We start from the raw sequence: 22890 nt of genomic DNA on the forward strand, positions 1-22890 counted from the left end.
CAACTTCCTTTTGTTGATTATACCACTGTTTAAACCAACAAATAGTACGTTTTTCCTTTGCTTCCACTTGGTATTCGCTGAAATTCTTATATTTCCCCCCCCGTGCTTTTCCCATTGCCTTTTCACAGAAGGCTATTTATATTGATTTGCATATTCAAAGAGGCGTAATTCTGGGAGGAGTTGGGGCAGGACAGAAGGCGCGTGCACGTACGTTACTTTTCATGCTGATCGGGATTTATGTAGTGGAAGAACGTGAAAGTTTGCGTACGTACAGATTCCTGCATCTGGATCTTTCTGTGCGTACGCACATTCCTGCTTTTGTGCTTACGCCATGTTATAGTGTGAGTTCCACGCACAGCGTTATACATGAGGCCCCTGGACCTTCGTCCTTTTGCATAGATATCGGGAGTGCCACACACCCCTTTCTAGCGACTTCATGACCCCTATACCTGCCCCAACCCCCATGCTCTCCCAATCCGTCTACTGACTTCATAGGAAGAGTCACCAGAGACATGAATGTCACTGCCAAGGTAAGTAAGCCTCTCAACAAGGCCAACACTCTCTCCACAAACAGACACACTGCCAAAGGCTGTGCCCAAGAGGTCATTAAAGGCCTGGATCTTGGTTTTTATCCAGGACACTCGCAAGCCCAGACACTCAGACTCCTCGCTCAGTCTCTTGAGCGCCCTGATCAGAGCCTCCATTGACTCTGCGAAGATTACAGCATCGTCAGCAAAGTCAAGATCTGTGAACCTTTCTTCACCAATAGATGCCCCACTGCCGCTGGACCCCACGACCTTGCCCAACATCCAGTCCATACAAGCATTGAACAGAGTAGGAGCAAGAACACACCCCAGCATCAACTGGGAAAAACACAGAGGTCCTGCTTCCACTCTGCATAGCACTCACAGTACCAGTGTACAGGCCGGCCATGATATCCAGCAACCTCGAGGGGTTCCCGCGAATCCTCAGGATGTCCCACAGGTTAGCTCGATCAACTGAGTTGAACGCTTTGTGAAAATCGACAGAGGCTGCAAAGAAACTGTGCTGATGTTTGCGTTTGCGCTCCATGGGAACCCTCATTGCCAGGATGCGGTCAATGGTAGATTCTTAGGCGTAAAACCAGACTGTTCCAGTCGCTGGTAGGTGAGCAAGTGATCATGGATCCTATTGAGGACGACCCTAGCAAGGACATTACCCGGCACCAAGAGCAGTGTTATCCCCGTGTAGTTGCTGCAATCCAGGCGATCACCCTTCCCTTTCCAGATAGGGACTACAAGTTCCGTTTTCCAGTCAGTTGGGATGATGCCAGTCTCCCAAATGGAAGCAAAGATTACTTGCAATGCCAGGAGGACAGCCTTACCACCAGCCTGGAGAAGTTCACCCCGGATACCACATATCCCTACAGCCCCCCTCAGCTGGTTCACCACCTGTGCAATCTCAGTGAGATTGGGTGGTTCATGGTTCTTGAGGCTGATCCTCCAAAAAGGCAATGTGCATTCTTTATAAATGAAGATTTAAGACATGAAGGAATATAACGAAATTATTCGAACAAACAAAAAGAAGTTGCCTAAAAAGGCAATCCAAGCTAAAAAGAAAGCTAATATATGTATCCAAAGAGAAGAATCCACTGGTAAAGAGGAATTAATTGAAACACTAGAATATCTAAATGGCATTAATAGCCATGGGCAAGACTCGGGAATGCTGATGTCAGGATGGACCCTTGTCTTAGGATACCAGCAACAGAGACAAAAAGTCATAAAAAATAAACCCTCCGATTTAACAAAATCAACAAGAACATGTATGATACATACAAATCCAAATTGACACATTACACATAATGAGTTTAATATCGAGGCCTGACGATGTGTGGAGTTTGCACATTCTCCCTGTGTCTGGGTGGGTTTTTCCTACCCTAAGTTAGTTCAACTGCCAACTGGAATTTGGCCAGACAGGCTCAGAATGGCCCTCCTGAAATAATCTAACAATGTGATACCTTTTTATCGGCAACATTTAAATGTAACTGTGTTCTTTGTTTTAAAGTTGGATGGTGTAATGTATTAGAAAATAGTTAAAGGAGGCAGAACTTAGTTTTCAAAGATATTCTAATCCCATAAAATGCAGTTAATATCATTTCAACAGAAATTAAATCAAATCTTTATACCTCACCCAATTAATGTATTAAAAATCATTACTGAAGTGTGAGCTTGGAGCTATTGGATTTTTGTAACATTTGTACTGGTAGCTACCAGGCTAGAATTGCACATTAAGGATTCTGCATGTTAAGCCTAGTTTCTGACATGTGTTAATTAAATAACAAAGCTAATCAATGCTTCTTTGATCCCATTTAACTTCTGGTCAGGCTAATTGTCACAATAAATAGCTCTCAAGTCGCTGCCCACACTGTCTTAGCCTTTGGTGCTCCAGTTCTTGCCACTCCACTATCGCATACTGTATAACGTAACATTTTCAAGCCCTCCTAATCCAACTCCGTGTCATGGGAGGCAGGTGCCTATCCCAGCTGCAGTGAAAACAGTCAGAGCTGGACACAATGACTGTCTATTGCAGACTACTACATAAATGAGGTTTAAATACAAGACTGAATTTTCAGTTTCAACTTGGTACGACAGATTAGAACATCACTGATTTTATTGCATACGGCTGCACTTTTAAGGTTTTGTTATGGGTGCTCCAGAAATTCATCATTTCAACATAGTACACAAATGTGGGTATATTCCCAGTATAGAAATTTGAATTTCAATATCGAAATAAAAGACTTCACCAGCGTTAGTATGTTATAGAGCAGAGAGTCAAAATGTATACATTACTCAGTGAAAAGCCAAAGGAGTCATAGAGCTGTCCAGTTTGTAATAAACCATGAAATGAAGAAAACAGAAGCAAAATCCAATATAATGTGCATTTTATCTAAACAAAGAAAAGCACTATTTGTTTTTTTTGCTTTTGCACCTAATAATAGAAAGTATCAAAACGAAGGTCTTATAATTTAGTTAGTATGGCTCGTGCCTTTTACCACTCCATGGTCATGAGTACAAAGGTCAGGCCTATTTTCTGCCTGTGTACATTTGGAATATTACTGATGTTTTCATATTGTTTTATATTTTTGGGTTTGCTTTATAAATTGCATTACAACAAATGAATTACAATCGTGCGGTCACACAGTGCACTGATCGACATTCTGTATTCCACTCATCCAGAGAACAAGAGATGAGAGGATTCAGTGTGAAGTAAGCATTTATAGATCTTGAGGCATCCTAACAATTCTCAGAGGTCAGCTTATTTAATTAGCTAAGTAAAACATTAACGGATGCCTGCCATACTTTTAAACAATTTTTAAATATGTACATTCACTGAGCAAATTATTAGCAACACCTGTACATCTGCTTATCCATGGAATGAATTAGTCAATCATGTTAGAGCTATGCAGTGCATAAAATCATGCAGATAACAGGTCAGGAACTTGAGGTAATGTTCACATTAAACACCAGAATCTGTTTAAAAAGAAAAACGACCGTGATCTCAGTGATTTTGACCCCAGCATTATTGTTGGTGCCAGACAGGCTGGTTTGAGATTTCTGTAACTGCGGATCCCCTGAGATTTTCATACAACAGTCTCTAGAGTTTAGTCAGAATGGTTTGAAAAACAAAAAACATCCAGTGAGCTGCCTTTCTGTAGACAGAATCACCTTGTTAATGAGAGTGGTCAGAGGAGAATGACCAGCCTGGTTTGAACTGACACAGGCTACACTAACTCGGATAAACTCTCTGTATAACTGCGGTGAGTAAAAGAGCATCTCAGAATGCACAACACATCAAACCTTGAGGCAGATGGGGTCCAACAGCAGAAAATCGCATTGGGCTCCCTCCTGTCGGCCCAGAACAGAAAACTGAGACTGCAGTGGGTGCAGGCTCACCAAAACTGAACAAGGAGCTAGTGGTGGATTTTAGGAGGACCAGGCCCCTCATGGACCCCCGTGATCATCAGAGGTGGACTGTGTGCAGAGGGTACAGACCTATAAATACCTGGAGTGCAGCTGGATGATAAATTAGACTGGACTGGCAATACTGATGCTCTGGGCAAGAGAGGACAGAGCCGGCTATACTTTCTTAGAAGACTGGCATCCTTCAACATCTGCAATAAGATGCTGCAGATGTTCTATCAGACAGTTGTGGCGAGCACCCTCTTCTACACGGTGGTGTGCTGGGGAGGCAGCATTAAGAAGGACGCCTCACGCCTGGACAAACTGGTGAGGAAGGCAGGCTCTATTGTAGGCATGGAGCTGGAAATTTTGACATCTGTGGCAGAGCGGCGGGCGCTGAGCAGACTCCTGTCAATCATGGAGAATCCACTGCATCCACTAAACAGTATCCTCTCCAGACAGTGGAACAGCTTCAGCGACAGACTGCTGTCAATGTCTTGCTCCACTGACAGACTGAGGAGATCGTTCCTCCCCCACACTAAGCGACTCTTCAATTCCACCCTGGGGGGTAAACGTTAATATTATACAAAGTTATTGTCTGTTATGTTATACCTGCATTTTTATCACTCTTTTAATATTGTTTTTTATCAGTATGCTGCTGCTGGAGTATGTGAATTTCCCCTTGGGATTAATAAAGTGTCTAGCTAGCTAGCTAGTTAGTTAGTTGAACACTAGAAAAATGTAGCCTGGTCTGATGAATCTCAGTTTCTGCTGAAGCACATAGATGTACCAATAACATGAAACCATGCACTCAATCTGCCTTGTGTCAACAGTCCGGGCTTGTGGTGGTGTAATGGTGTGAGGAATGTTTCCTTGGTATACGTTTTACCTCTTAGTACCAATCAATTATCACTTGAATGCCACGGCCTCAACATGGACCAGAATCTCAAAGGAATGCTTCCAACATTTTGTGGAGTCTATAGCAAGAAGACCTGTGGCATTCCGAGAGCAAAAGGAGGACCTACCCAGTATTTTAGTATAGTGTTTTTAAAAATTAGCTTAGTGAGTATATAGTTTGTTTTTTTTTTTCTGTAATTTTAAGTAAAATATAACACCCTTTTCCCCACTGTGATAAGTGGATTGGTATTCTTCCTGTTGACTGAGAAGACGGAACATACTAACAACGTAGTGCAAGTTACCATAATAGATTTCACGTTAAGCAGTTAAATCCTATCAGGTATTAACTCCAAATAGTATAGTTTTTGTTTTTTTTTTTTTTTGTTTTTTTTTTTAATTCCTCAGATTTTATGGCTGTGTGGCATGCCTGAATTTAATTTGTAATGGACCGGAGTCCTGTTTCATTTCTTACTCCCAGAATTTTCTCTCTCTTTGACTGATCAAATTTTAAAGCATTTCTGCCTGATGTAAAACACCTCATAAGGACTGACTCTTTATCTGATATCATCAAATGTTATTGTATTAATATACAGTATATTCTCACTCTTGGACTCCTTCATTGTGTGAGCATGCCAGCTTGTTGTGCTTGGACTCACTGGCTCAATGATATGAAAAGACCTCAAGCATGACTCGCCTGGAGAGACACGGGTGAGATTGTGAAGAATGTAGGTGTCCACAAAATGAAAGAGAATTTCAAAAGTGTATCTATTGCATATTCCATTGAATTAAATATACTGATATTTGATTGTAGGCAGTGTGGACATCCACTTCTAAGGTATTGTATGTGGGCAGAGCACATTCTCAAAAATGATCCTGTCATCTGAGAAAAGCAAAAAATGGACCAAGAAAAAACAACCCATCTATAAATAGAGCGTCCATACCTAAAATCATCATCAAAAAGAGTGCAAAAATACAACTTAATTGGCAATTTTAGTTTACTTTGAATAGGCATCTTGTAGTTCTTCTGTTAAGTAAAAATAATCTGTAGCAAGCCATCATGTTTGTTCAATCCTAATATTTTCTTTTTTTTTTTTTTCTTTTTTTCCCCAGCCGGGTGATTCTGCCAATATCCGTGGAGGAGGTAAGTCCAGTTAAGTTTGTTTGATTTCACTGGTCAACAAGCATTTTGCTACTGGGATTCTTTCATCTGTATTTTAACAAATTTCACTTGCTGACTCCAAATCTGAAAACTGTATTCATCCAGCACGTCCTGTTTTTTAGATATGATGTTCCAGGTCTTGGACAATTAGGGTGACAGGACAGTAAAGACGATGCATTTCAGCATTTAAGAAATAAGTTTGGTCTCGAGAAAAGTGAAGCCAAAATTAAGGAAGGTGTTTTTGTTGGCCCTGAAATCTGTGAACTGATGCTTGACGATGAGTTCAAAAAGAAACCGAAGCCAACTGAATCAGCACCCTCATTCATGCAGGTTGTACAGACTTTTCTTGAAAAGCACAGAGCAGAGAATTATACTGAGCTTGTGGAGCATATGCTGAAAGTATATTAGCTTACGGGAGCCCGAATGTCACTGAAGACACATTTTTTACATTCTCGTCTCGACTTTTTTCCACCAAATCTAAGCGATGTCAGAGATGAGCACGGGGAAACATTTCATCAAGATATAAAGGTGATGGAAAACTAATATTGGGGAAAATTCACTCAGAGTATGATGGGTGACTACTGTTGGCTCTTGCAAAGAGACAGATGTGCAGTACAAGTGCAAAGGCGAGTGCCTCCAACATTTTTGGGCACGCTGACCTCACTTTTATATTGAGGTAAATTGACATAAATATAATTTTAACGTGTCTCTGGTATTGTCTTCTGGTTTGTTTTCAGAATAAACACATCAAAACAATTTTTGTGGGACATAGTCCAAATTCCAGATATCGTGTTGATATATTGATATTCAAAAGTGTCAAAATGTCAATGATGTGTATTTCAAAAACCTGACGTGCTAGCTTAGTTCTGATTTCATATATGAAATCTGTGTAAAAAAACTTAATAAAGAGCTGCTCTATTAAGAAGTAATAGAGGAATTAATGGAATTAAGAAGTAGAAGAAATATTTTTTTTGCAGACCAGTGAAATTTTATAAGTCTATCTGTCAAACTGAACATCACTTTTGGTAAATGTTGTGGGACATGGCTGAGGAGCTCCTAACACTAAATGTCAGTTCTTTCTTCAGTGAACCTTATGCTATTGTTCAGATCACAGATTTTGTTACTACTACTCTTGTCAACTTTTCTTTTTATTTTGGAGGACTCGTGCCCCCATTGCTATCTTGTTCTTTTTGGTGGAGAGTGTCCTCTGGGATTATTTCAAGAAAGTGAATTCACTATGACCCTTATAAAGCAATTTGGGGTTGCCATTGAAGTAAAATTGTCATGTTTTGGTAAGATTTTGGGTCCTCAAATGTCAGCAGTGTTTATTTCCATCATTAGGTCCATTTTGTGGCGTTCTAGGGTGGCATGGCCTCCAGAGTTCAGGACCCATGCAGAATCGATGCAAAAGGATGACTTTGCGACATTCTGCGAATGCAAAACCGCTGAAATGTTCAAAGATTATCATTGTACTCTTTTTTTTCTTGCCTGTACTTTCAGTTTTGATCCTATTGTTATCTCTGCCACAATTAATTGTCTTTTTTAATGGGCCTTGGTTTCATTTCACTTATATATATATATAATATATATATATATATATATATATATATATATATATATATATATAAATAATTTTTTTTTTTGTTTTTTTAATATGTCACTCCCAGTTTTTGCTTAAAAGTTTCTCTGCCAGTTCATGAACAGAACAAAAATATTGTGGTTGCTTCAGAAAACCATTTATTTTATGAACAGTCAATTGACAAACTACACTGATTTTCCTTGAATGCAATTGAGAGGCCCTGCCTAAAACAATGTTAAACCCTATGATTGTTACTCAAAAAAATGCCCATTTTGCCTGCAAATAATAAAAGGGCCAAGTAAGGATGTAAAACTCTGATTACTCTGCAAAGCAATTCATATTAGGCTTAAGGTTAGCAAGAGACTTGCCAACAATGTATATTGCTATACAAAACATATCCCAGTTTACCTTGAAATTATTATTATTATTGGTGGCACCATCATATAGTGTTTAGTGCTACTGCCTAACAGCTTCAGAGGTCTTGGTTTCAGTCCTGCCCTGAACACTGCAATGGCTTGATATTGTATGTTGTCTTTGTGGATATTTCAATGGGTCCTTCTACACCTCCGTGATTACATTGAGCAGGGGCCCTACATTTACTGAGTATTGGCGAAGCCTGAGTGTATGAGTGAGTGTGCCCTCCAGTGGACTGTCCGCCAACCCAGGGCTGTTTTCCGTCTGGTGTTACCAGGGTAAGCACTGGCACCCCATCATAATTTAAAACAGATAAGCAGGATAGAAAATTGACCAGACTGAGTTATGTTTAACTTGCTTCTTTAGGGAAAAAAAAGTTTGAACTGTTATGACATTTTAATTTTGTCAACCCTAGTCGAAAACCTTTTCATATGAAATATGGTACGCCGTTGTCCCAGGAAGGGTAGAGCAAGGAAGGATGTGGTGCCTTATAGGAGGACCTGCATTCTGGTCCTGACGTGCACATGATTTTGATTTGATATACTTTATTAATCTCCGAGGAGAAATTGTCTTTTTGCATGTGGATCAGAGTGCAGGGTCAGTGCTATTAAAACAATTTTCAGGTTAAGGGTCTTGCTCAAGGATCCCTTCTAGTAGTAACAAGATTTGAAATGGCAGCCTTCCAGATACCCGTACAGATGCTGAGCTACAGAGCCACCAATCCGCCTTGATGCTGTCACACCTTTAATTAACATTACTTAAATTTAGGGATGTGTGTCTGTCACTGCATATTTTATGTTTTGTATTTTTTGTGTCATATTTTGTTGATTTACGGGGAAAATATTTTTTTCTTTATAATGATGTTCATGATTGATGGGTACTCATCACTGGCACCATATGCAAACTTTACAAAGCAAAAAAAGCTGTATACAAGTAACTAGTAAGTCAGAAAATAATCACCGTATTTGAATTTTCACAACTTAATATATATGATTTTATAAACTGTTAAGAGCAAACTGTCCACCCAGAATACAATAGAGGGTCTAGTGAACAAAGCTTAGTATTGAGTCTTTTTGTTTGCAAAGCAGGCAGATTTGGTATGTTCAGTCAGTCTGTATGAATGAATGAGCCAGATATATGCCTGCTTAAAATGTAGCTGGACCACTTATCTGATTTTACTTGTATGCAGCAAGTCTCATCTGACATACTTAATAATCTACCTGTTTTTGAGTAGACGTGAGTTCTGAAATATTGGCTATTAGGATTTCTTAGCTAACTGTCCACTGGCACAAAGTAGCTCAGAAACAACTTCCCTTGCAATAATTGCTGATTAAACCAGCTTAGCCTTGAATGGGATATTTACATGGAAGTTGCCCATTAAAGTACAGACACATGACGATGTGGCACAGAGCCTTGTGTAGAACAAAAAAGATCTTATTCATTTATTTTACTGTTGCATTAGACTAATTTCTATGATTTTAATGTTCTTCTTATTCTCCTTTATCCAAAGATCTGTAGGTTAGCTCTATTTTGCCATTTTTATTTCCACTCCTTAAGGATTTTTTTAAAAGATGTGCCGTACTCATTACATGGTGCCTACCCAGTGTGACTATGTGATGTGCCCTACTGGAGAGACACTGCCTGTCTGGTGTCATTGTGATACGCCCTACAGGCGGAACAGTACATCTTCATTGTCATTCTGTGATATGCCCTGATAGAGAGACATGACCTGGTCAGTGTCATTTTGTGATGTGCACTACTTTTGGGCAATGCCTACCCAGTATAATCATGTGATGTGCCTTCTGTGCAGGATATGGTTTGCCCAGTGATATTTTCTAATATGCCCTCTTGGTGACTTACTCTTTGCCCGGAAATATTTGAGAGTGTTTTGGAATGGTTGCTAGTGGCCCTATATCATTAGAAGACATTTCTTCTCCTCCTCCTCCTCCTCCTACCCCCTGCCAATTCTCTTCCTGCTTACCATTATCTCTCCATCTGCTTAACTCTCTCCCATCACATCTCTTCCTCCTCTCCTCCTTTTGCCTCTCAGTTTGACTGTATTTCTTCAGCCACTCCTCTCGTTTTTTTTTTCCCCTGCTGCCTTCCTTGCTGAATCGGATGAAGGATGATGTGGTGAGCAGATGCTCTAAAAATAGAATTGACTTCCTGCTTTATCCACAGCAGACTTAAGTTCATGGTTGACAAATCTAAAAATAAATTTTGGTTGCCATCCTTCCGGGAAAGGTTTAGAGGGGACCAAGGGAAGGTTAGTCACCTGGGTCACAGCTCCCTGCCATTCCCAAATTGACCCTATGTGGAGCTCCCAGATTAAAAGCAATGCTTTCTTGCTTTGAGCTGTTCACTCTTCCTCTCACTGTTTGCATTTATATAGTGCCTGTGCCAGACTCCCTTCAACTGTTAATGACACAGCCTTAGCAATTGCCCTCAGTACTCCATGAGACTAATTTCTAGACCATACTCCTGTCCTCTTTTCCTCTCTGCACTCTACTGACAGTTTTTCTGCCTCCGCAAAGTGCAAATCAGTGACAAGTAGCGATGGAAGCTGTCCAGCTCAGAGGCTTGTACTTCTTCCGCTGCACTGTCAAGGCTGCCAGCTGGCTGCACCAAATTATTTTGGGAATCAGAAAACTTAGGCTAACAGAGGTGAAGCTGAATCTTTATTTTGGGTTTCTGAACCCTCAACAGGTTCCAGCAGGAGTAGCTAAAGGACCTTGTGGCACTTAGAGGGATTTTGGAAATCCTGGGAATTTTGATTTCAGCTATGTTCTCTTCATTGCCACCTGCTCTCCCCATAAAAAATGGCTGGACAGGTTCATGTTTCTGACCTGTCCTGCAGGTCAGTAAAGTTTGATGTATAGCCACTATAACTGTTCCTATCAATGTTCTGAAATAGATTTGCAGGTTATTGATAGGTAAATGGTGCAAATGAAACTGAAGATGACTTATACACACCTTTTGTCCCCAAACTGACTGTCGCCTTTTACCCAGTTCACTGTTGTCCTCCTAACTCTGTGCCCAGAGACTCCAGCAACTAGCCACAGTCTAACCATATGTTTAAGAGGTAGGCAAATGTAGTGAATTCAGTACAGTCCCCCTATTCAATTAGTGCCAAAGGGTACCTTAACAGACTGTATACTTTTTGGTAACAGGTTCCATGATGCGCTATAGTGGTAACTGGTTAGAGTATCGCTTTCTTTTTTCCCAACTTGCAGATTTTTGCCATTTCAAGAATCCACTTAGGCTATGTTCCCAATTCCTTTGTGTTTTATTGTGGAAAATAGGAATGCAGGTGGGAGCAGGCAAAAACAGGATGGGACTCTGTTAGGAGTGACCATGAGCAGGACTGAAAAATTAGTACAATACACTTCTCAGGTTCTGACTTGTTTCTGTCTCCAAACCCACTAGGTTGTTTTCATACCCTGTCTCATATAAGTTCTTTTACTTTCTCACATTTAACTTGTTTCTCTGCTTTGCTTTACAGTAGACCCTTTGGTTTTTAATGAAGCTTCTAATCTGCCTTCAAAAAGAAGCCTTTCTGTGCTAGAATACATGCAGCTATTTCCACAAATTTAGTTTTTAATAATTCAGTTTTTGAATAGCAATACAAGACATGGGAACCTGTAGTGTATTGATTTGCAATGTCCAGCCATTTATTTCCATACTCTGGATACTCCGGTTTTCTCCCACTGTCCAAAGGCATGCAGGTTAGGTGGATTTGTGATTCTACATTGGCCCTAGTGTTTGGTTGAGAGGTGTGTGTTTGTGTGTTCACTCTGCAATGGACTGGTGCCATGTCCAGGGATTGTTCCTGTCTTGTGCCCTATGCCAGCTGGGATAGGCCCCAGCTCCATTCGTGACCCTGTTCAGAACTAAGCAGGTTAGAAAATGACAGACTGACATAATACAACGGGCCAGTGTTTCTAGGAACCTGAACTTATTCCTACAGCAATATAATCAAGGCTGGAACCAACCCTGAATGAGATGCTTATCTATCTCAAGACATACTTGCACATGCTCCAGGGAATTATAGTCACCACCTGCATTGGGAAAGCAATATGTGAACACAAGGAGAACATGCAAGCTTGGCACAGAAAGCAGCTGAAGACAAAACACAATAAAGCCCTATTTCGTGTGAGACAAGAGTGCTTCCCCCTTGTGTCACCAAGTACACACTGTGCCGTACCACATCACTAAAAAGGTTTGCTGCCATCTGTGATATGTTCACATGTTATATTGCATTTCACACTTTAGGAATCATCTGTTGTGAGATCTTTTCTTTTCAATTTTGTTTATATATATATATATATATATAAAATAAAGTTTTACTAAATGATAATACCACATAAGCAAGTAAGTGCATAAGCATGAAACTGCAAATCTTTATCCCAAATGACTTCTTAATTTTAATGTTTGACAACTGTTCTTTTCAAGCACAGGTGAAAGATTGTAGCCAAACATTTGCCTCCTGTTTAAAATAAAGCCATCTCTACTACATATCAAATTTTAGTTGAGTGCTATTAGTAAAAAGTTTTCCTTACAGGATTTTAAGAAATAAAAGCAAAATTTGGCAAAATACACTACAGTGCAACACAAGCAAATCAGAACAATGAAGGAAATTAGGATTTACTATGTTTGAAGCCTTCCTTTTATCTCAACTTCATGTTCACTGTAACACATGGACTTCCATACACAAAAATATTTGTTTTCAGCATGTAGATTGGTCATCTGAGAGATGAAAGAGAATTTTTGGGACAACAATCCGGCCATCCCCATTTAATTCCCTGTCCAATGATTAACAAATGCATGATAAAAAGGAAACAAAACTGTTGCCACGAGAATAAAGTGACTTTTTTGTCTGCCTTTTGGAAAGTCATGGAGTTCCTTTGCTTTAGTCATTCTGCTCAGACTTGATGCCTCCTTCCGAACAGTCATGTTTTAATAGCTGAGGGACTGGAAGAGGCGGAGTCGGTTGCCCTCGCTGGGAGGTTTCTTTGTACTGTGGAGGAAGAAAAAGATGTGACCATTAGTTGCAGCACCACCTCTTGGCCCGGGGTGGCACAGCATCCCTGTGAAGAACCTCTAGGGTGATCTTCTGATGTCCATGCATTCCCTTTTCTTAGCATTTTAATACGTTAATTTTAAGGGATATACTTATTTTTTATAGTATTTAGTTTAATTATTTTAACTTTGTCTCTTGGCCATATTTTATAGTTTTTGTGTATATCTGACAGCTCATACTATGCACTGGCTATTCTGATTTTTCAGTTTTCCCCTTAGATCAATGTTATCCATCCATTCATCCATCCATCCATCCATCCAATCAATTCCAAAAAAGCTGGGACAATGTGGAAAATACAAATTGAAAAAAGCGTTTTGTAAATTGTATTCAAACAAAACCGTATAAAGCAACATATTTTATGTTTTACCTAATTAACTGAATTTGTTTTTGAAGCTGTACCTTTTTATTCTGAAATTGATGCCAACAACACATTCTAAAAGCTAAAAACATTATGACAAGTTGAAATAAAAAGTTCTGAACGCATGTGATCTCCAATTCCTAAGATTTCACTGTCTTAAAAGCCATCATGCATCTGTAATGGATTTCGTGACGTGGGCTCAGGAATACTTCAGTAAACCTTTGTCAGGCAACAGCATTCGCTGCTGGATTCACAGATGCAAGTTAAGGCTTTACCTCCTCAAAGCAGAAGCATTAACACTGTCCAAAGGGGCCAACAACTTCTCTCTGTTTGGTCTCATCTGAGATGGAAAGTAGCACCATTGAGTTGTGCTTTGTGGTCCAACAAGTCAACATTAAAAATTGTTTTTGGAAAAGGGAAAAATAAAAACAGCCATCATGTTCTCTGGGCCAAACGAAAAGGACCACCCAAGCTGTTGGCAGCATCAGGTCCGAAAGGTATTGTCTGTCATGGTATGGCATTGCTCAAGCCTCATTACACATCTGTGAGAGCACCATTAATGTATTACTATATGTACAAATTTTAGAGTGACATATATTGCCATCCATGTGCCGTCTTTTCTAAAGACGTCCCTGCATTTTCCAACAGGACAGCACCAAACTTTATTCTTTCTGGATTATAAGTGCATGGTTGTGTAAGCAGAGTACCAGTAGTAGAATGGTCAACCTGCATTATTGACCTATCACTGACTGAGAATGGTGCTGTATTTTGAACCTTGTAATTCACCACACAATTGCCCTGTACAATTGTGTAGCTGAAGACCTGCACCATGGATGAATAAGGGAAAATTCTGCTTGCTAAACTTAATCAACTCAACCAGCTTGTGTCTTCAGTGTCCAGACACTCTAAGTGTTAATAAAAGAAGCGGTGATGTTTCACAGTGGTAAACCCTCAACTTGCCCTTATATTTTTTTGTTTATGTTGGAGTCATCAGCATATATTTTCAAAAACAATTCCATTCACAAGTTAAAACATAAAATAATGTAGGGTAGTGTCTTCAATATTGTACAGGATGACTAGAATTTACAAATCACTCCTCTTTGTTTTTATTAGCATTTTAGGCACTGTCCTAACTTTCTGGAATTGGGGTTATATCTGTTCTGCACACATTCACATACTATGTTTAGTTGTTTCTCCAGGGGCTTTTCTTGGTGTCGTGTGATCCTGCCTCTGCCATATACACTAAAATGTGAACCTAATAGTAGTACATTACATTTTTTACCTTTTTATTCTTATGTGCATATGTGTGTTGATAGTTATCAACAGATAAAAGGATTTAGAAGCTGTGTGGACCAGGTACTGAAACCCTCTAGGGACCTTTTTTCCTCAGCCCATTAATTAGTGACGATATAAATAAATGAGGCTCTCAGTTGGTGGGTTTTCAGTCCAATAATTACACAGTGAGGGGAGAGCTGAGTTAGACATCATACATGAGTAAAGTACAACACTCCACTCTGTCCTCCTAAACCAATGGATCTGGGTTTTTGTAGTCAGTATGCTAGTTTATCTCGGTATGAGACATCATACCCCAATTGGTAATGAGGCCACACATACCCTGGCTCAAAAATGTATCTGATTGATGAGGCTTTATTTACCACTGGAAATAAAAATGACATATTGATGAGGTCTTGGTTGTTCTTGGCACAGAAGTGTATCTTATCATTAAGGCTCCACATACCACGGTTTCAAAAATGTACTTTACTGAAGATACTTTACATACCGCTGAATTAAATTTTTGCATTAGTGATAATGACCTCCCATATCAATTGATTAGAAGTATACCTTAATGAGGAGACCTGTATGTAATTGGTGCGACTCAAAAATGTGCTTTACTGATGGGGCTTTGCATCTCATTGGCGCAAGAATATATTTTATGTAGAGATTTCCAGGGCCCAAAATTGCACCTAATCAAAGAGGCATTGCATGACATCTGTTGAGGCATTTAAAATACCAATGAGGCTTTATATACTACTACTTCTTCTTCTTTCGGTTGCTCCCATTACATGCCACAGTGGATCATCTTTTTCCATATCTTCCTGTCCTCTGCATCTTGCTCTGTTACACCCATCACCTGCATGTCCTGTCTCACTACATCCATAAACCTCTTGCCTAGCAGCTCTGTCCTTTGCATCCTTTTTCCATATACAGTTAGGTCCATAAATATTTGGACAGAGACAACTTTTTTTCTAATTTTGGTTCAGTACATTAGCACTAAGAATTTTAAATGAAACAACTCAGATGCAGTTGAAGTGCAGACTTTCAGCTTTAATTCAGTGCTGTGAACAAAACGATTGCATAAAAATGTGAGGCAACTAAAGCATTTTTGGAACACAATCCCTTCATTTCAGGGGCTCAAAAGTAATTGGACAAATTAAATAACTGGAAATAAAATGTTCATTTCTAATACTTGGTTGAAAACCCTTTGCTGGCAATGACAGCCTGAAGTCTTGAACTCATGGACATCACCAGATGCTGGGTTTCCTCCTTTTTAATGCTCTGCCAGGCCTTTACTGCAGCGGCTTTCAGTTGCTGTTTGTTTGTGGGCCTTTCTGTCTGAAGTTTAGTCTTCAACAAGTGAAATGCATGCTCAATTGGGTTAAGATCAGGTGACTGACGTGGTCATTCAAGAATTTTCCACTTCTTTGCTTTAATAAACTCCTGGGTTGCTTTGGCTGTATGTTTTGGGTCATTGTCCATCTGTATCATGAAATGTCGCCCAATCAATTTGACTGCATTTTGCTGGATTTGAGCAGACAGTATGTCTCTGAACACCTCAGAATTCATTCGGCTGCTTCTGTCCTGTGTCACATCATCAATAAACACTAGTGTCCCAATGCCACTGGCAGCCATGCATGCCCAAGCCATCACACTGCCTCCACCGTGTTTTACAGATGATGTGGTATGCTTTGGATAATGAGCTGTTCCATGCCTTTTCCATACTTTTTTCTTGCCATCACTCTGGTAGAGGTTGATCTTGGTTTCATCTGTCCAAAGAATGTTTTTCCAGAACTGTGCTGGCTTTTTTAGATGTTCTTTAGCAAAGTCCAATCTAGCCTTTCTATTCTTGAGGCTTATGAGTGGCTTGCACCTTGCAGTGCACCCTCTGTATTTACTTTCATGCAGACTTCTCTTTATGGTAGACTTGGATATCGATATGCCTACCCCCTGGATAGTGTTGTTCACATGGTTGGCTGTTGTGAAGGGGTTTCTCTTCACTATGGAAATGATTCTGCGATCATCCACCACTGTTGTCTTCCGTGGGTGTCCAGGTCTTTTTGCGTTGCTGAGTTCACCAGTGCTTGCTTTCTTTCTCAGGATGTACCAAGCTGTAGATTTTGCCACTCGTAATATTGTAGCAATTTCTCGGATGGGTTTTATCTGTTTTCGCAGCTTAAGGATGGCTTCTTTCACCTGCATGGAGAGCTCCTTTGACCGCATGTTGTCAGTTCACAGCAAAATCTTCCACATGCAAGCACCACACCTCAAATCAACTCCAGGGATTTTATCTGCTTAATTGATAATGACATAATGACGGATTTGCCCACACCAGCCCATGAAATAGCCTTTGAGTCAATTGTCCAATTACTTTTGAGCTCCTGAAATGTAAGGATTGTGTTTTAAAAAATGCTTTAGTTGCCTCACATTTTTATGCAATTGTTTTGTTCACCCCACTGAATTAAAGCCGAAAGTCTGCACTTCAACTGCATCTGAGTTGTTTCATTTAAAATTCATTGTGGTAATGTACAGAACCAAAATTAGAAAAAAGTTGTCTCTGTCCAAATATTTGTGGACCTAACTGTATAACCAGCATCTCTCCTCTGCACACATCCAAACCAAGGCAATCTCCCCTCTCTGACTTTGTCTCCAAACCATCCAACCTGAGCGGACCCTCTAATGTACTCGTTCCTAATCCTATCTATCCTCGTCACACCCAATGCAAATCTTAGCATCTTTAACTCTGCCACCTCCGGCTCTGTCTCCTGTTTTTTGATCAGTGCCACCGTCTCCAAACCATACAACATATCTGGTCTCACTACCATCCTGTACACCTTCTCTTTCACTCTTGCTGATACCTGTCTGTCACAAATTACTCCTGACACTCCTCTTCACCCATTCCAACTCCCTGCTCTTTTTCTCTCTTCCACAATCCATGTTAGTTTATACATTTCATCCCAAGTATTTAAACTCATCCACCTTCGCCAACTCTACTCCCTGCATCCTCACCATTCCACTGACCTCCCTCTCATTTACACACATGTATTCTGTCTTATTCTTACTGACCTTCATTCCTCTCCTCTGTGGAGCATATGTCCACCTCTCCAGGGTCTCCTCAACCTGCTCCCTACTCTCGCTACAGATCACAATGTCATCAGCAGACATCATAGTCCATGGGGACTCCTGTCTAATCTTGTCTGTCAACATATCCATCACCATTGCAAATAAGAAAGGGCTCAGAGCCGCTCTCTGATGTAATCCCACCTCCACATTGAATGCATCTGTCACTCTTACTGCAGACCTCACAACTGGTCACACTTCCCTCGTACATTTCCTGTACAACTCTTATGTACTGCTCTGCCACTCCTGACTTCCTCATACAATACCATAGCTCCACTCAAGGCACCCTGTCATATGCTTTCTCCAGGTCCACAAAGACGCAATGCAACCCCTTCTGGCCTTCTCTATACTTCTCTGTCAACATCCTCAGAGCATATATCACATCTGTAGTGCTCTTTCCTGGCATGAAACCATACTGCTGCTCACTAATCATCACCTCCCTTCTTAACCTAACTTCCACTACTCTTTCCCATAACTTCATGCTGTGGCTCATCAATTTTATCCCCTGTAGTTACTACAGCCCTGCACATCCCCCTTATTCTTAAATATCGGCACCAGTACACTTTTTTTTTTTTCTCTCCACTCCTCAGGCATCCTCTCACTTTCCAAGATTTCATTAAACAATCTGGTTAAAAACTCCACTGCTATCTCTCCTAAACACCTCCATGCTTCCACAAGTATGTTATCTGGACCATCTCTCTCTCTCTCTCTCTGTCTCTCTCTCTCTCTCTGATTTCTCTTCATTCATCAGCCTCTTTGCATTTTCTCAACACACCCTCCTCGCTTTTGAGTACATTTCCATTTGTATCCTTTATCCGCCTAACCTGCTGCACATCTTTCCCAGCTTGGTCCCTCTGTCTAGCCAATTGGTACAGGTTCTTTTTTCCCTCCTCGGTGTCCAGCCTCTCATACAACTCGTCATACATCTTTCCTCTCTTCACCTTACTCCTTATCTTCATCACATCAGCTAACTCTCTGCCCTTACCTGTCATTCTGCCAACATTCAAAATTTCTACCCTCCGTTCCACTCTTTACCTTCCTTCTCTCCTGCTGCCTCTGGACACATCTCCCCCATCATCTTCTTCTCCTCCTTCAGCCAACAGTAGCTCAATTTCCACCAGCCCCCTGTTGGCTAATAGTACTGGAGTGGCCGTTGTTAACCAGAGCCTCGATCAATCCAGTATGGAAATCTGTATTGTTGTCTGCATATTGGATTGGCAAAATTTTACACTGGATGCCCTTCCTGATGTAACCCTCCCCATTTATCTGGGCTTGGGACCAGCACAAAGAAACACACTGGTTTGTACATCCCCTGCAGCTGGGTTAATGAGGTTTTATATATCACTGAGGAAATGAGGTTTTATATACCACTGGATCAAAAATATTAAGTCACAAATGTCGACTTGTTCAATGTATATCACTGATGAAGACTAATGTACTGTACTGATGTTTCAAAAATGAACCCTATCAATAAAACCTCTTGCAGTTTGGCCTTTAATTATTGAGATGCCAGAGACATTCTTTAATCCCATTATGCTCTGTAATCAAGCCCATTTTAGAATTATCAAATGCACAGCTGTGTGTGACAAACAAACTTCTGCTCCCCTTCTTTCTGCCCTCCTTCCCTACTCTCTGGTTTTCTTGAGGTTTTTAATCCAGGATTGAGTAAAGGTTACAATTGTAGTTTTTTGTGGCACCTCTTAAGAGATCCTGCATCTTGAAGATAGAACAATATCTTGTCACATAACACTAGTGTGAACAGTTGAACTGAAGAATCCAGTGGATGGGGAACCATTTTTTTCAAGCCAGGGGATTGGATGGCAGCATTTTGAAATGTTCACAACTAAACTGGGCAAAGGCAATTAACTGATGCCCTAAAGTGACAATAGCTAGGCAGAGGAGAGGGCATCTGTCTTAGTGTACTGATGCTATGGTCTCATCGATACAGGCATTACTAACTGGACAGCTTGTGCTAACAGCCTTAGGTTTCCCAGTGTACTACTTAGTCCTCAGAATTACACCTTCTCTCCTTTTACCTGATAGAAGATCTTCTGATTAAACAATCTGCTACAAAGCGACTCCACTGTAATTACTGATGTAAATCCTACTAATAAGGTGCCATCACTTAAAAGCTACACTCTTCATCTGATACAGACACTGGCTGCTCTGGTGCACAATAACAGGCATTAGAGTCCTGCTGCCATACTGCTGAACAGATGGCAACTCTTTCAACACAGCAGCCCTTGCTCACAGGCTTCAGAGTCATTTCACTGCAAATCCTGATGCAAACCTTCCTGATAACAAGGCACGTGCTTACAGGCCTCTGAGTCATGTCGCCAAAGTCTTCACTTTGTGTTGCACCCAATTTAAGTTGGCATGCAGCCCCTGCTTATCCTCCTCTGATTAGTCACCCATCATGACCTCCAGCGGAGTGGTGTGTTTTCACCTCTGACATTTGCAGCAACAGCAGCATATTTGTCTCTTTTTAAAGATCACAGACCTATTTCTATATATAAAATCGTTTAAATGCTGAAGGATGTGCTGAAAACACAGGGTGAAGCAGTTGGCTGGCACCAGTTAGATGAGAAAGGTAATGCTGCTGCAGTCTGTTTGTCTGACTCATGCCATTATCTTTCTGTCTGTTTTCTTGTTTTCTGTTGCAGTACCAAGTGGGTCAGCTGTACTCTGTAGCCGAGGCCAGCAAAAATGAAACGGGAGGCGGTGAGGGCGTTGAAGTCCTCAAAAATGAGCCATATGAAAAAGATGGTGAGAAGGGGCAGTATACTCACAAAATCTACCGCTTGCAAAGGTGAGTGGGAAGTATTTGCACTTTCATCCATTTGTCTACAGTGGGTACACAGAAAAATATTATATACACTGTATAAGTAAATATATAGTGTGCACACAGACCAAAGATGCTGTAAGTGATCAACATCTGCATTTGTGCCACCTTTCTTGATGAGAGCCCAGATAAAGTCCTTGTTTTTCAAAAGTAGCTCCCTGATTTTTCTGTAACGCCTGCTACCGACTCTGCCTCCATTGTTCATATAGTCTATGCTTAAGCTTTCAGGATTGAAACGGTATGCACCAGACATCGGCAGCTCTGTATCATCTTTGTACAGTGCTGTTAACCTGATGTTCATCGAAATGTGGTATACTATAAAAATGTAACCCAAGCTTGTCTCTGTCCATCAAAATTAGCATATGTATTAATTTCCTCAGGTGAACTAAGTCAGGATATAAATATCACTCTCAAATCAACTGCAACAAGGATTAACTTTCTGTGTGAAATAAATAAAATAACAGAGCTAATTGGAGATGCAATGTGTCCTATCTGAATAACTACAACAACAACATTTATTTATATAGCACATTTTCATACAAAAAGTAGCTCAAAGTGCTTTACATAATGAAGAAAAGAAAAATAAATAAACTAGTGCCCACAATTTGACTACCCTAACTAATATTTTGATTGTATAGGTCAACATTGTCAGACATTGCAATATCCCTAATTGTAAAGATGAATGTCTGTGGCAGTCACTGTCCTATTTGGCCTGTCTGATACATGAGTCCATCCATGCTGAATTTTCTTCTCCATGGTTGAGGCACAAGCTCTGTCATTTTTTTAAATTTTCAATTACTATTGTTTACTTGGACCATATATTTCCAGAAATTAACATTGTGCTTTTGAATATGAACACCCCATTCAAGCTATATTCTCCATATGGTTGACAGTCTCACTAGACCCATAGCTGTGTCTGAGGTGCCTCTGAGCCCAAATGATTAAATCAGTCTTGACAAAGATTTTATATAACCAGATAATCTGTACAGGGACTCCACTTTTTTTTTTTTTTTTTAGAACTGCAGAGGATTGCAGTACCCAGATGGGTGAGAAATAATCCAAGATTACATATCCACCAGTGCTGTCTGTCAAAAAATAACTTGAGGGAAAATGCCAAACAGGAAGAACAACAAGAATGTCCATTGTGATGTACAGTGGTGGTAATCTACTTATAATTAATGTGCATGTATTGAATCGATGCCTATGTCTCCTTGCATTTTCAGCAAAGTTCCTTCATATGTGCGGGTGTTGGCTCCAGCAAGCGCCTTCAATATACACGAGAAGGCATGGAATGCCTATCCATACTGCAGGACAAGTGAGTGCTTCTTGTCGGTCATACACCTCAGTGCCACCTGGGTCAAGGCAATTGCTATAGTGTGACAGGACTTCTGAAAATTGACTACATGTTATAACACCTTCAAATAAGCTTATGAAAAACTTGGCTGCACCCAACCCATGAAGTCTGGCTTATAAAATCTTTGGCATATGGTTAGAAAAAGGGCAGGCAAGTAAGAAATGGCAATAGCCGCTTCATGGGTATCAGAAGAAAGCAGCAACCACCAGGCTTTGAATTTGATTTTAATTTAATGTCAGAGTGCTAATATTAGGATGATGGACCAAGCAGAATAGGCTTTCTGCTTTGGTGTGTAGAAGACGTACAATTTTTTTGGACCACTCCTTGGAATGAGGAGGTCTGGGCAATGTACATTAACTTGGAGAGAGGGAATACAGGTCATGAAAAGAAACCGGTTTGAGGGATAACTTTTAATGGAAGAAAGGCTTATGGATAAGAAAGCTTCAGATTAGTGCTACAGAAGACAGTCTGGCCCTCAGAATTAGGGTTGAGACCATAGAAAAGTCTGACATTGTGGTCAAAAGTTTTACTTGCTTGGAGAGGGTCTCATTTATCTGTGAACATCATTGGACTTTTGAGGATATATAAGGTATTCATTGAGTGACACTTTCTTGTGGTAAAGAAACTAGTTAGATAGTTGTAGTCATTGGAAGATAAGATTTTTAAATGTAGTAAGATGACACAGCTTGTTGATGGGCACATGTATACATATTTGACACAAATCTTGTGTAAGTATACTGAAACTTTACAATAAGGTATCTGAATATTCTGCAGCTGGAATGAGTAGCTTGATGTCTTAGTATAATGCACAGTCCCCCTCCTCAATTCCAGTATGAGCATTCAGCCCTTAAAGAAATACTGCCAAACTTTTGGT

The 22890-nt window shown here is 40.3% G+C and overlaps 1 protein-coding gene across 2 annotated transcripts in view; it reads left to right on the plus strand.

The window, feature by feature from the left end:
• pitpnab (phosphatidylinositol transfer protein, alpha b) overlaps nucleotides 1-22890 on the plus strand; it is a 68841-nt gene that overhangs the window by 29195 nt on the left and 16756 nt on the right. For both annotated transcript variants that reach the window (XM_028806721.2, XM_028806722.2), the window contains exons 2-4: nucleotides 5946-5976; nucleotides 20484-20629; nucleotides 21886-21977. In XM_028806721.2, coding sequence (XP_028662554.1) covers nucleotides 5946-5976; nucleotides 20484-20629; nucleotides 21886-21977 — 269 coding nt within the window. The remainder of the gene's footprint in view (nucleotides 1-5945; nucleotides 5977-20483; nucleotides 20630-21885; nucleotides 21978-22890) is intronic.

Source organism: Erpetoichthys calabaricus, chromosome 8 (assembly GCF_900747795.2).
Source record: "Erpetoichthys calabaricus chromosome 8, fErpCal1.3, whole genome shotgun sequence".
In the NCBI taxonomy this organism is placed as follows: domain Eukaryota; kingdom Metazoa; phylum Chordata; class Cladistia; order Polypteriformes; family Polypteridae; genus Erpetoichthys; species Erpetoichthys calabaricus.